The sequence below is a fragment of the Erpetoichthys calabaricus genome, chromosome 17, assembly GCF_900747795.2.
Source record: "Erpetoichthys calabaricus chromosome 17, fErpCal1.3, whole genome shotgun sequence".
Taxonomy (NCBI): Eukaryota; Metazoa; Chordata; class Cladistia; order Polypteriformes; family Polypteridae; genus Erpetoichthys; species Erpetoichthys calabaricus.
Window position 1 is genome coordinate 94,705,139 of NC_041410.2, and position 14,795 is coordinate 94,719,933.

The 14,795-nt window shown below is 45.8% G+C and overlaps 1 protein-coding gene across 1 annotated transcript; it reads right to left on the reverse strand.

The window, feature by feature from the left end:
- Nucleotides 1–10,854: 10,854 nt before the first annotated feature.
- Nucleotides 10,855–14,164, reverse strand: dand5 (DAN domain family, member 5). The gene is made up of 2 exons (XM_028822959.2): nt 13,490–14,164; nt 10,855–11,425 (listed from the first exon to the last, which is right to left on the reverse strand). Exons 1-2 carry the CDS (start codon nt 13,937–13,939, stop codon nt 11,090–11,092), a joined length of 786 nt encoding a protein of 261 aa, XP_028678792.2. The 5' UTR covers nt 13,940–14,164; the 3' UTR covers nt 10,855–11,089.
- Nucleotides 14,165–14,795: the final 631 nt, after the last annotated feature.

The window sequence follows — 14,795 nt, forward strand, 5'->3', positions numbered from 1 at the left end:
GAAGGCGTTTATCGTAAAGAGCTACTCTGTGAGGCCGTTTCGCGGCGGAGTTTCAGCACTTTTAACAACTCGCCTCTCCGTTCACCTGTCAAATAAAATGGTCTTTCTGGTCTTCATTCATCTGAGTGGGTCCTCCTCGACTCGGGGCGCCCCTTCTGTGGTCGGTCTCGATCGCGGGGCCGACTCGGTGTTGGCTCTTGGGGTCGTTTGCTTATCTCGCTAGGCCACCACGGGGGTCCCCTTTAGGAGAAGGGTCTAGAAATCATTTATACCGTTAATTCTCCGGTGGCCACGCAAATATAAAGAGGCTGTTTCCTATTTCAGTTGCTGCTATGATTTGGGGGGCAGACTCGAACCCGCACTCTTCTACGTTGCATGAGCGGTCTAACGGGTTGAGCTACCGAGTCTGCTTGGCGAGTACGCCGACCAGACGCATTTAATGTTAGCGAGAGGCCTGCGGACCCGTTAAATAAATGGCACGGCCCCTTATCCCTGCTGGAGAGGACGGTGCTCGAACCCTGCACCTTCTCCCGAGAGATCTGAATCGGCTCGTTTAGCTCGGTGAGCTAACTCTCCTGTTGTGTGACTCACGAAATCTCCTATATCATTGACAGAGTGGAGGGCGCTAGAAATAAACGGACATTTTGCACTTTCGGCGGTTGGTCGTCTCGATCGCGGGGCCGACTGGGTCTTGGCTGCTGGAGTCGCCGGTTTGTTTCGCTAGGCCACCACGGGGGTCCCCTTTAGGAGAAGAGTATAGAAATCTTTTATACCGTTAACTCGTCGGTGGCCACAGCAAATAAAGAGACGGCTTTTTATTGTAGTTGCTGCTATGATTTGGAGACAGACTCGGACTCGAACCCGCACTCTTCTACGTTACATGAGCGGTCCAACGGGTTGAGCTACCGAGTCAGCTTAGTGAGTACGCCGACCAGACGCATTTAATGTTAGCGACAGGCCTGCGGGCCCCTTAAATAAATGGCGTGGCCCCTTAATACGTTTGGAGAGGACGGCGCTCGAACCCTGAGCCTCCGCTTGTAGGCTGACTCGGCTCGTCTATCTCGGTGAGCTAACCCACCGGGGTGGACGTCATCAGAAATCTGTTAGATCATTGACAGAATTGGGGGGGGCGCTGCAAATAAATGGACACTTTACATGTTATGTCAGGTGAATCCTACGGGCCGCCTTCGGCTCGGATCTGCCCCTTTAACCGGGGTGGTCGCTCTCTTTTCACTATAAACTAATTTTATTGCCAACCCCTTCTAATAAAGAGACCGCATTCTCTATTAACACCCGGGCTGGGATCCGAACTCGCGCACCGGTGGGTTATATCAACGGTCTACCCGGTTGAGCTACCGCAACGGAGTCGGCAATCTGACGGTCAGTCGTACTTTATACCAGCGACTGGTCAGCGGACCCCTTAAATACATGAGACTGGCCGGTGTTGTAGTGGGTGGGTTGAATTAGCCCGTTTACCGGGGGGAGCTCATTCACTGTTGCGATGTCTTTAATATCATTGGAAGTCGGAGTGCACTGCATGTAAACTGGCAATTAAGAAATAATTTGAAGTATGGGGGCTTGCCTTTCGAAAGGGGGCGCTTATCCTCCTGAGCTCCTCGCCCACATCTCCTAAGTGACGGGCGACACCGGACGACTCAAAGGGCGCTCGTTACGATTTGTTCATGTAAACCGAACAGCGACGGCAGACAGAGGTACACATCTTTCAAATCCTAACGTTTTGCTTTTTAAAGGGGTCAGTCAAATAATAACTAATAATACGCCCCCCTTACAGAACCCCAGTTTGATATTCCATCCCTGCGAGCGCAAATCCCCCCCACCAGGTCCGGATTTGAGTTTTCATCGCCCCTAGGTAATATTCGTCTGGCGCCCCTTTTTTATCATCCATCCATTTTCCAACCCGCTGAATCCGAACACAGGGTCACGGGGGTCTGCTGGAGCCAATCCCAGCCAACACAGGGCACAAGGCAGGAACCAATCCTGGGCAGGGTGCCAACCCACCGCAGGACACACACAAACACACCAAGCCCAATTTAGAATCGCCAATCCAGCTAACCTGCATGTCTTTGGACTGTGGGAGGAAACCCACGCAGACACGGGGAGAACATGCGGACTCCACACAGGGAGGACCCGGGAAGCGAACCTCAGGTCTCCTTACTGTGAGGCAGCAGCGCTACCCACTGCACCACCGTGCCGCCCTTTTTATTATTTATTACTATAAAAATGAAATTCAAGCGAAATCACATTACTTAAATAATAAAAAAAAATGTTTTTGTCTAAACTGTGGCGCCCTGAGGCGATGGCGTAGGTTGGCCTCTTTGTAAATCCGGCGCTGCCCCCCCACTAATACAGTGGGACCCTCAGCGACTGAATTCAAGTAACTGGGCTGCAACTAAGGACTTGTGACTCGCCTTGTGTGAAGAGTTCATGAATATTAATAATTAATTATAAATAATTTAGCTCTTCACTGATGAAGTCTGATTGAAGAACAGGAGCCTGGCGCGTCTGTTTTTAATCCATTGTTCATCTTTGTGTTTCATATATTTATGTTTATTTGGTGTTTGATGTGGATGTTGTTTTGTATCCCATTTTATTTATTTCCTGTTATTTATTTTGTAAAGCACTCTCAGCCTGGGAAAGGCACTACATAAATAAAATGTATTATTAATATTATTACATTTGTGAAATTGATAGCATTTGCTTCCCTTTAGAAATGCAAAGTAGCCCGTTTTCTTTATTATTATTACTAGGGGGCTCCGCCCCCTGCTCGCTTCGCTCGCCAACCCCTGGCGTTGGGACATGAGAAAGAGTCAGATGTATGAATTAGATATAGAATAGTGTGCAGCTTTGGATGATGCCCATAGAAAGAACAAATAGAGTGTTTGTCATATATTAATGTTTTATTGGAATATTTCTTTGTATACAACATTAGCAGTAAAGATGGTGTCTTGTCCTTGAATGAGTCTTCCTTGGCATGGATTATTTATAATTTTAACTTTAACGTCAGATGAACGGCGAACACGTGAGAAGGCAACATAAAGTTGTCCATGTCCAAAAACGGGTTCAGAGAGGTAGATGCCAACCTTGTCCATGGTTTGTCCTTGTGATTTGTTGATGGTCATGGCAAATGCAGGTTTAATGGGGAACTGTCGGCGTTTCAATGTAAAAGGTAATTCTAGCTCAGAACTTGTAAGGTCAATTCTAGGAATGAGAACAGTATTGTTAGCATGTGATCCTGTAAGAACTGTCGCTTGAATAACATTGCGTGTCATGGTGTTGACGACTAACCGTGTGCCATTGCATAAACCCTGTTTTGTGTTAAGGTTTCTTAATAGCATGATTATTGTTCCGTTTTTAAGGGCAAGGTCGTGTTGTGGTAATCCGGCTGGGTTAATAGTGTTCAAATATTCTAAGGGGAAATTTATATGTTCATTGTCGTCATCAGAGTCAACTTTGTCTGAGCTTAGAAAGATCTGTGTCTCTCCAGGAAGTAATGAAATGACTTGGTTATTAATGTGATTAACATTAATATTTTTTGGACATAATATAGTGCGTTGTGTTAACAGGGGTATTTGGTCTAATGTGATTGCTGTTCCAAATATCTCTTTTACTAAGTCGTCTGAGATAAAGGATTGTGGAATGGAAATAATATCTGGGTGAAGTCCATCTGTATTTGTGAGTGTACCATTTCCCAGTTGTGGGGGGTGGTGAGGATTGTTGTTGCGCGAGCGTCTTCTTTCTTTTTGTGTTCCTGTGTCTTGTTTGAATCCCCCTCTTTGTGTGTGTCCCGTCCGTTGCTTGTAGGGTCTGTGGGGTGGTCTTCGCTCGCCAACCCCTGGTGTTGGGAATGACAAAGAGCGTGATGTATGAATGAGATATAGAATAGTGTGACGGTGTAGATGATGCAAAGAGAAAGCAAACAATAAAGTGTGTGGCACAGTGTAAAGGTTTATTTGAAAATTTCTTTGTACACGCCGTTTAAGTGTAAAAGGTAATTCCAGCTCAGAACTTGTAAGGTCATTTAAGATGGTTATTGTTGTGATCAGAGTCAAGTTTGTCAGAGCTTAGAAAGAGTTGTGTCTCTCCAGGAAGAAATGGAATGACTTGGGTATTTATGTTTTCCACATTAATATTTTTTGGACATAATATAGTGCGTTGTGTTAAAAGGGGCATTTGGTCTAATGAGATTGCTGTTCCAAATGTCTCTGTAACTAAGTCGTCGCAGATAAAGGCTTGAGGAATTGTAATAACATGTGTCTGAAGTCCATCTGTATTGGTGAATGTACCATCTCTCAGTTGTAATAAGCAATTGTTATGATCTGGTTCTGGACATCGTATCTTTTTTACTAACTGTATCTTTTGAAAGTAATGCCAATTGTCTGCGTATTTTAAGGTGCACTGAACAATAGCTGAGTGCATGGCATCTGGAAGAATAGCTAATCACTGTCTAAAATCTCCTCCTCATAAAAGTACCTTTCCTCCAAATCGAATATTATTATTCATAAACGTTTGTAGAAGTTTATGAATGGTGTTGAGTAAGTGACTTCATGCCATTGAACATTCATCAATAAACAACATTTTTTCAAGACGGATGTCACGTGCAGTGCCACCGTTAATGTTCACAGTGGATACCGATTTGTAGGATCTAATGTAGTTGATAAAGATTTAACTTTCAGGTACATCGTCAGTTATAAGCTTCTGTAGATATTCAGTATATGAATGTAAAGAAGGCAGTCTAATTTGACCCTTTTGACAACAACGTGTAAATGTATAACTTGTATTGCCAGTTGTTTCTTCAGGGAAGTGAACTGAATGACAATGACTGCAAATGACATTCATTAATCCGAATGAATTTTCCCGGTGTATGTTTTGCTTGTGCCGTTTGAGAGGCGCGTTGTTGCATGTGTAGTATTTAGGACGTGTTGTTTTGGAGCTGTAATCGATTTGCCTGTGCTGTGTGAGAAGCCCGTTGTAGCCTTCGCTGCCATTAACGTATGTCTGAGACGGGAGGTGTTTCGTTTTGAATCCGTGCCTGTTGCGATGCAGCACTTTGATTGATAGTTTGCGTCATGTGGATCTAGGATGTAGATTTGTGCATATTTGCGTTGTTGATTTGTTTCAGGGTGCACTGTTCCAATGCGATGCAGTATTTGTGCACATATGCGAAAGCAGTATGGGCCATTGCCTTTTGGTGGCCTGATATTTACTAAAAGCAAATGAACTATTGTAGGATCTAACGCAGTTCATAAAGTTTTTACTTTTAGGTACATCGTTAGTTAGAAGCTTTAGTTGAGCTTTGCGTTTTTGGAGTCGAGACATTTTTTCTTATGGATGTGTGGGGGGGATCGTTGTTGCGCGAGCGTTTTGTTTCTTTATGTGTTCCTGTGTCTTGTTTGAATCCCCCTCTTTGTGTGTGTCCCGTCCCTTGCTTGTAGGGTCTGTAGGGTGGTTTTGTGTTCTTTTTTTTGGTCTTCCATGGGCTTGTTGAATCCCCCTCTTGGTGTGTGTCCCGTCCCGTCCCGTGCCTGTAGGGTGGGGGGGGGGGGGGGGGGGGGGGGGGGGGGGTATGGTCGTGCCTTGCTATTGTGCGCTCGTCTGTTCTTTTTTTTTTGTTGTGTTTAGTTTCGTGTGCAATGTGTTTCGTGCTTTCCCCTCGTTTGAGTACTCTGTAATGTTTTTTTTCCTTATTTTGGTGCTTGTTGAGCCTCACTTTTGTGACTCCTTTCTGTATGTGCTCACTCCTGTCTTCTGTGCTCTTGTCGGACTCTTTTTGCGCCTGCGTCTCTCGCGGACCCTCATCCACCTCTCTCGCCCTCTTTTGTCCGCCTTTCTCGGGTCCTCAGCCGACTCTCGCGGACTGTTTGTTGCGCCGGCGCAGTACGTCTTTTTGCAGCTACGGCCCATGGCCGGATGTGCCTGCGTCCATCATCCGGTTTAGCATTCTCGGTTAGTAATATGGATTATTATTATTATTAATAAAAGTAAGCAATTGGTGTCTGTTCTTTCTTCCAATAAAGGACGAAAAGCAGCTTTTCTTTTAATGAGGCTAAGAGGTGAGATTTGAGCTCCTGGCTGGTGGTCTGGTGCAGAGCTGCTTCTTGGACCCCCGTTACACTGGAGCTGCAACACTTTTAAGAACCAGTCTGTCTGTTGACGCTGCAAATAAAAGAGAGTAATGCTCACCATCGCTCTTCTGGACCCCCTTCGTCTCGAGCTCCATTGCAGGTCCACTTCATTCTCGGGGGTCGTTCTGTCAAAGCCTTAACTCCTCCGCCAGCATATCCGAGCTAAACCCGCGGAAAGACAGTCGGCTGAATTCGGGTCTCCTTTTAGATGATGCAGTCTGGGCCGGCCGGCAGGGGGTGTCACTTCAGGTGGACCCCCCAGGACCATCTTCTTTTAACCTGGGCACTCAGGGTTCAGACAAACACCTAACCTGCATGTCTTTGGACTGTGGGAGGAAACCCACGCGGACACGGGGAGAACATGCAGACTCCACGCTGGGAGGACCCGGGAAGCGAACCCAAGTCTCCATACTGCGCCACCGTGCCGCCTCCAAGTAATTAGTTAATTTTTTTATTTGATTATATATATATACACACTGCAGGTTAGTGCATTGGCGATCCTAAATTGCCCCGTGTGTGTGTGCGCTGCGGTGGGCTGGCGGCCTGCCCGGCGTCTGTTCCTGCCCTGCGCCCTGTGCTGGCTGGGATTGGCTCCAGCAGACCCCCGTGACCCTGTAGTTAGGATATAGAGGGTTAGATAATGACTGACTGACTGATTAATTAATTGTATAAATGTATGTGATTAATCACGAGTAATCGCATCTAACATTAAAACCTGTAGTTACAAAATTAATACATAAAGTAAATACACACCGAAAAACAAAAGTAATGTAGAATCAACACAATGAAATTAAAAATAAAATAATGGCATGGTTTAAACTGAAATTCCTTCTTCTTTCAGCTGCTCCCATTAGGGGTGCCACAGCAGATCATCTTCTTCCATATTTTTCTGTCCTCTCCATCTTGCTCTGTTACCCCCATCACCTGCATGTCCTCTCTCACCACGTCCATAAACCTTCTCTTAGGCCTTCCTCTTCTCCCCTTCTTTATCAGCTCTGTCCTTAGCACCCTTCTCCCAGTATACCCCTCATCTCTCCTCTGCACAAGACCAAACCAACACAACCTCGCCCTCAATGCACCCTATAACATGTTTTCCCCAGGTCCATAAAGGCACAATGCAACTCCTTCTGGCCTTCTCTAAACTTCTCCATCAACATCCTCAGAGCAAACATCACGTCTGTGGTGCTCTTTCTTGGCATGAAACCATCCTGCTGCTCACTGATCATCACCTCACTTCTTAACTGAGCCTCCACTACTCTTTCCCATAACTTCATGCTGTGGCTCATCAGTTTTATCCCCCTGTAGTTACTGCAGTCCTGCACACCCCCTTATTCTTAAATGTTGATAGTCTGACTGTCCACCACACTACTTGGTCTCTTATTCCAAGTGTCTGTCGTTTTTTGTGTAACACTTCCTAATGTTTGTGCGAAATTTCCCCTTCACAAGTTTCCAACTGTGTCCCCGTGTTCTTGTTGAACTCATTTTAAAGTCACCGTCTCAATCCACTGCACTAATTCCCTTCATCATTTTAAACACTTCACTCAGGTCTCCTCTTCATCTCCTTAAGGCTCAGCTGTTTTAATCTTTCCTCATCACTCATCCCTTGTAGCCCTGAATCAGCCCAGTTGCTCTTCTCTGGACCTTCTCTTGTGCTGTTATGTCCTTTTTGTAGCCTGGAGACCCAAACTGCCCCAGGACTCCAGATGAGGCCTCACCAGTGTGTTATACAGCTTAGCAGAACCTCCTGTGACTTGTACTCCACACATCAAGGCGCTATATAACCTGACATTCTGTTAGTGTTCAGAAGGCTGTTGGGAAGTCGATAGCTTAGAGTCCACTATGACTCCTAAATCCTTCTCATAAGGTGGACTCTCGATTATCTGACCACCCATTGTGCATTCAAACCTCACATTTTTACTTCCTATGTGTAATTCTTTACATTTACTGACATTAAATTTCATCTCCCATAAATCTGCCCAGGCCTGTCTGCTATCCAAGTCCTTCTGTGATGATATAACGGATTCCAAATTATCTGCTAATCCACCTATCTTGGCATCATCTGCAAACTTAACCAGCTTGTTACTTATATTCCTATCTAAATCATTTATAGATATTAGAAATAGCAGCAGCCCCCCAGCACTGCCCCCTGCTGGTCACCACTCTTAACGCTGGCCAATTCTGATGAGGGTCCTCACACCATCACCCTCTGCTTCCTGTGTCTGAGCCAATTCTGCACCCATCTAAAAACATCACACCCTGAACTGCCACTTCTTTTAATTTGATGCCCACCTCTCATGTGGCACCTCATCAAATGCTTTCTGAAAGTCCACATCAATAACTTCATGAGCTCCACTCTAATCGTATCCTTTTGTTTCCTCCTCATAGAATCCCAGCCTGTTAGTAAAACATGACCTCCCTCTTGTGACGCCACGCTGACTGCTCACTAACACTCCTGTCCTTGCCAGGCGTTGCTCAGGCTTATCTTTATATATAATTCGCCAGTCTCCTCACTCACTCACGTCCGTCCGAAGCCGAATGCGCAGTCGCCTTCTGTGCAGCTGCCCGAAAAACCTTACGAGACCGACATCACAGCAGGCGGCGCATTTACGGCCGCGAAAATTCAAAGAGAAAGGCGACTTCGATTAAAGCTCTGGAGGCCTGAAAGGCGATTATGACTACAGCTTGAGACCTAATTACACATTCATTCAATACACCGATATCAGGTTTGTGGTGCTTATACTTACTACTATTACACTCGTGCCAGTTTTATCTTACGTTGTCGAAACGGACTCCTTGTCTAGTCCTTAATCATTCCTTCCATTAATGTTCCTGTGATGTTTCATGTTAAGCTTACTGGCCTCTAGTTGCTCTGATCTGCCCTGTCTCCCTTTTTCTATAACGGGATGATATTTGCCATTTTCCAGTCCTTCAGAATCTCTCCAGTGCGCAGTGACTCCCTAAACATAAGTGTCAAGGGTTTATATCTGAACTCATGGGCCTCCTTAAGAACTCGAGGGTAAATATGATCTGGTCCTGGTGATTTGTTTGATTTCAGTTTATTTAATCTGAGCAGCTCTCCTTCCTCTATAATTTCCAAATCCCTCAGTACCTCCTTAGTAGTCCCTGTTACCACTCTGAGGTTATCCACTTGCTGACTTGTGAACACCTCAGACATATGTAAGTTTAGGGCACCTGCTATTTCATTGTCTGTGTCTTTTAATTCCCTTTTACTATTTCTGATGCACTTCACCTCCTCCTTGACTTTTCTTTTACTACTAAAATACTGAAAGAATCTCTGAGGGTCATCTGTCTCCTTCTCTGCTCTGTTCCTCTTTTAGCCTCCCTGATATCCTTCTTGACGGTTGTCCTCATGTTCTCATACGCTCTACGATTCACTTTGCAGTCATTAGTCTTATATGCCTTATAAAGCAGCTTTTTCCTTTGCAACTTTTTAAAATGTTTATTAATCCACTGTGGAGGTTTTTTTTTCATTTCCTATTAATTCCAACTTTAGGTCTGTATCTGTCCTGCATTACAAGTAAAACATTTTTAAACTTGTCCCACTGCTCCTCGACGGTCTCCACACTTAACAGCTTATCCCAGTGTATCCTACTTAGACTGTCGCATCTGCTCAAAATTAGCCCTACCAAAGTTCAACTTAACAATTTTAGTCTTTGTATCTGCACTCTTACAAAATACGGAATTGTATTACATTATGGTCACGTGACCCTAGTGGTCCAATCACCTCTACACCCTCAATTCTATCCGGATTATTACAAAATACTAAATCCAGACAGGCTTCACCCCGTGTCGGTGCTTTACATACAGAGTTAAAAAACAGTCACTGAGTACCTCTAAAAACTCCTGCTCTTGTGCTCCTCCACCTGCAAGGTTATCCCAGTTCATATTTGGATAATTAAAGTCCCCCATGACTATAATATCCCCCTGTAAACTTGCCTTTTTGATATTACTAAAAAGGTGTGTGTTGAAATGACTGTCTGCTTTGGGTGGTCTATAACACACTCCTAAAGTAAGACCTCTTTCCCTAATAATTTCCAGGCAAAGCCACACGTCCTAACTAAGATGGGGCTCATCATCCAACTGAAGAGGACTTACATTTAAATCCTGTTTGGCATAAACAGCCACCCCACCTCCTTCTGTCCTTCCTACTAAATGTGTATCCCTCTATGTTACACTCATCCCCATCTTTGTTATTTAGCCAGATTTCTGTTATCTCTATAATATTGTAATTATGCTCTGCTACATACGACTCAAGCTCACTTACCTTATTTTTGATACTTCTAGCATTAAGGGAAGCTGTTTTTAATGTGTTACTCTTTCTACATTTAAATGTTTGCGCAGAATTTACATTACTACGCATTTTTATTTCTAAGCCTGGCCTGTCCTAAACTCCCTGTCTCTCCCCCTAAACCTCGCCCTTTAAAGCAGGCACAACTGGCTTCAAAATAAAACCAAACGCGTCATCCCCGGTGTTTCGTGAGCAGTAGAGCAACAGACCCTCGCGTTTCAAGTCTCGCAGCACTTCTCCCTCACACACTTCTAGGAAGGCTCCGCTTCTGTAATCGACTTCACAGTTCGAACTAAGCCTTTAATTGAGAGGAGACGCGCTGCTTTTGTTGAGTCAGACAGCGCCCTCTAGCGACAAAGACCCCGACACTACAGAGACTTGAATCTTTTTATTGATTGCACATCAACGAGCTGTCCCCGTCTTTGAAGACGGCTGTCACATGGAAGGACACAGGGCGACAATAACAAATAAGCGCTACAAACAAGACCACCGCGAGGAGACCCCGCAGGTCAAGGCAACAATCAGGCACAACAGTGGCCATCGTCGAAAGGATTAGGAATTAAAAGAAAAAAGTGTTCCAGATGGCAGAGCGACCACCAGAGCCGTCGGGTCAAAGCCGACCACGCGCTCCACGCCGTCACACGGACCCCCCCGCGACACTCCGCAGCTTCAGGGCACCGGCCGAGGGCGACTCCCGCTTGAGATGAAGGGACGAGCCGAACGCCTGCCATCTCTCCGCCTCGCTGGACATCTCGCACTTGCACTCGTAGACCAGCGTCACCCGCCGCTCAAGGACCCTCCTGCCGTCCAGGCAGCGCAGCGGGATGCTGACCACCCGGGTCTTGATGGGGGCGCAGCGGGAGCAGGTGGTGGCGCTCGCCTCCTGGGCCTCGGGGACGTACAGGGAGCTGCAGCGGCCGAAGCACAGCTTGTTCCGCAGGGTCACCGCGTCACATCCAGGAGCGGAAAGGCGCTGCAACGACAAGAAAAGTGGACTTGGTGAGTGGTCGGCGGGGGGCGCTGAGGTGGAGCTTGTGTTTAAATAAAGCCAACTCGATTTTTGTTTTAAGTTTTAAGAATTCTTCACCTTCAGAAAGAGCCCAGTGAACTCCGGACCCCGGCACAGACCGTCATGTCGGCCTCATTCCGCAAACACCCCGCTTTATGGCGCCGCACTTCTCTCTTTTGTTTAAGTTAAAACCAAAAAACACAAAGAAGGCCCCTTTAATATTTCAGGATAATTAAGAGTAGAAATAAATAATAATAAAAAAAAAACATGGACTGCCACAGGATTTCACCCACCTAACTTCAGTTTCCTGGAATTCCAATTCAGGTGGAATTCTGGCGTTTATGTAAACTGCAAACCCAATTCGTCAGATGGCTTAGAAACGAGGAGCACCTCAGCTGGGCTCGCCACCATTAAAATGACAAAGGCGGTGTATGAAGACCCCGGGGACAAATAAAGTCCATCTCTTATAGTGCCTTTCATATCTATCATATATCTATTGTCTATTATATAGTGCCTTTCACATCTATCTATCCATATATATCTGTCTATCGTATACTATCTCTTATTATTATAACTTTACCCTTGCACTCTATGTGGGAGAAACTGGACAAACACTCTGCCAGAGAATGAATTTACACAGGTTCCACATTAAACATGGCAACACAGATGTTCCTGTAGCGGCACACTTCAACAGCCATGGACACTGTGAGATGGACTTTAAAGTCACAGGGCTTATGGGCAACTTCAACACACAGCAAGAAGAGAAAAGAATGGGAAGTTAAACTCATGCTAAAATTTAATACATTACAACATGGTTTGAATAGAGACAAGAGTTTTATGGCCAGATATGAGGATTGTTTGCATCTCTCAGACTGACACAGACAACCTGTCTACAGACCCATATTGTTTTGAAAAACTCATCAGAAACTTCAAAAGACTTTTTTGGACAGTTATCTTATCCAAAGATTTTGACCATACATTGTTCTCTTTCTTGTTAAATGAACCCTAGCCTGAAGGAATCTATTAATTTTTTACATTTAAGATTTCTCACTTAAAGATTTATCAATGTTGTTTCTTGTCCTAGTGTGTATATAAACACGGGGAACTCCAGTTTCTGTATTACATGTTGCCTGAAGAAGGGGCCTGAGTTGCCTTGAAAGTTTGCATATTGTAATCTTTTTAGTTAACCAATAGATAGATAGATAGATAGATAGATAGATATTTTATTAATCCCAATGGGAAATTCACATTCTTCAGCAGCAGCATACTGATACAATAAATAATATTAAAGAATGATAATAATGCAGGTGAAAAACAGACAATAACTTTGTATAATGTTAAATGTTAACGTTTACCCCCCCGGGTGGAATTGAACAGTCACATAGTTTGGTGGGAGGATCTCCTCAGTCTGTCAGTGGAGCAGGACGGTGACAGCAGTCTGTCGCTGAAGCTGCTCTTCTGTCTGGAGATGATCCTGTTCAGTGGATGCAGTGGATTCTCCATAATTAATAGGAGCCTGCTGAGTGCCCTTAAAATGGGGCAGAGTGGTGGCTCTGAGGCTAAGGATCTGCACTGGTATCCCGAAGGTTGCCAGTTCTAATCCCTACTCTGCTGGGCCCTTGAACAAGACCCTTAACCTGTAATTGCTCTAGGGGCGCTCGCTGTACAATGGCTGACCCTGCGCTCTGACCCCAAGGGGTATGCGAAAACTAACAAATTCCTAATACAAGAAATTGTATAAGGCGAAATAAAGAACAAAAACCAGGGTGTCATTTTGCTTGCCCCCCCCCCCCCCCCTTTGGATTAATCATTTATTTAACCTGTTAGGCAGCCCATAGGACGAGTGGTTTGCATGTTCACATGTATGTGTGGTCTTTGCATGTTCTCCCAGTCTGCCTTGGGGTCTCTGATGCCAGTCCTTGCCAGGTTGGCCGACTCTTTTTTTTTTTATTCACCTGCCATGCTGCCCACAGCTGCCTGTTACACACCTCATGTACCCCCCAACCCCACACAGACGCGTCAGCTCACCTGTGAGAAGGAGATGGCAGTGCAGCCCCCCTCGGTCGTTTCTTGCTCCTTTAAGTCCACAGGGGCCGTAAAGAGGTCTTTTTTGATGGCTGCCTTCCACATTTCCAGGCCTTTTCTTTGCTTCTCTCCAGGTTCTTCGATGGCGGGTGCCAACGGCTTGTTTAACTGAGACAGAGCAGGTCCTGGTCTACCCAGGGCTAAAAATGGTGGCAGCGGACCCCTGCCCAGCGCCCGGGGCCTGTCGTCAAGTCGCCTTGTGAAAAGAGGAGACATCTTCAGGAGAGCAGAACTGGCCTGGACGACTCTCACTGTGCCTTGCAAGGGCTCGTCGTAATTGCTGCCAGTGCCTGAGGACACCATGTCTTCTTCATGGGCAGCAGTGTGCCCCCCAGGCGAGTGGGCACCGCTTAGGACTGCCATGAAAAGCAGCTGGACAAAGAGGAGCGCCATCTCTATGCTTCTGTCTTTTTCTACAATAAAGTCGTTCCTTTTCTGTGTAGCAAGCTTCCTAATAATTTAATCGTCAATAAATACTAAAGTTCAAGGCTGCTTACGGCAACCCTGCAGTCGTCTGTCTGCTGTTGTAGGTTCAAGGACCCCCTTTTATAAGGCTGCAGACAGGCCAGAGTGTCAAATCTGCCTCCTCTGCAACTGTCCTGTCAGCGGCACCTGCTTAGCAGCCGGCACTTTGAATTGTAAAGTCCAGCAGAGCAGGATGTGTATTGAGATGAGGGTCCTAAAGGGGGCTGGGGCCCACTACGCGAGATCAAGGAGCTCACACGCTCTTCACACAAGCCTGACATAAAAGACTTGGCCGTGCCAACTAATGAAGCATCAAAAGGTGACCCTCCAGCTGGGCACACCATTATCGGAGCAGCCAAACGCGGGACGAGCCACAGGACAGAAGAACGAGGCCACGTGGCGGTCACTGGAGCCAGAGAGAGGACAGCCGGACCCCCAGAGCACCGGACACACTTGAGAACCAAAACGCACTCGGAGTCGCTGAACCACAACCAGGAAATCAGTCGATACTCAGGAGCGGAGGAGAGCATCGGATAATGAAGTGAACCGTAAAGTCAAGTAAAGAAGAAAACAACAACGTGGGCAGTGAGCCACAACAAGAACAAGGACCCTCAGGAATGGGGGACATCACATTGGGAGACAAGCTCACCTCCGAGGTCAGGGGGCAACCATGGTGCACCCTTAAAAAGGAAATCACAGCCACTGACCCAACAAGCTATCAGTGACTGATAGATGGATAAGGCGCTATATAAGAGACAGAGATAGGGGAAGACACTATATAATA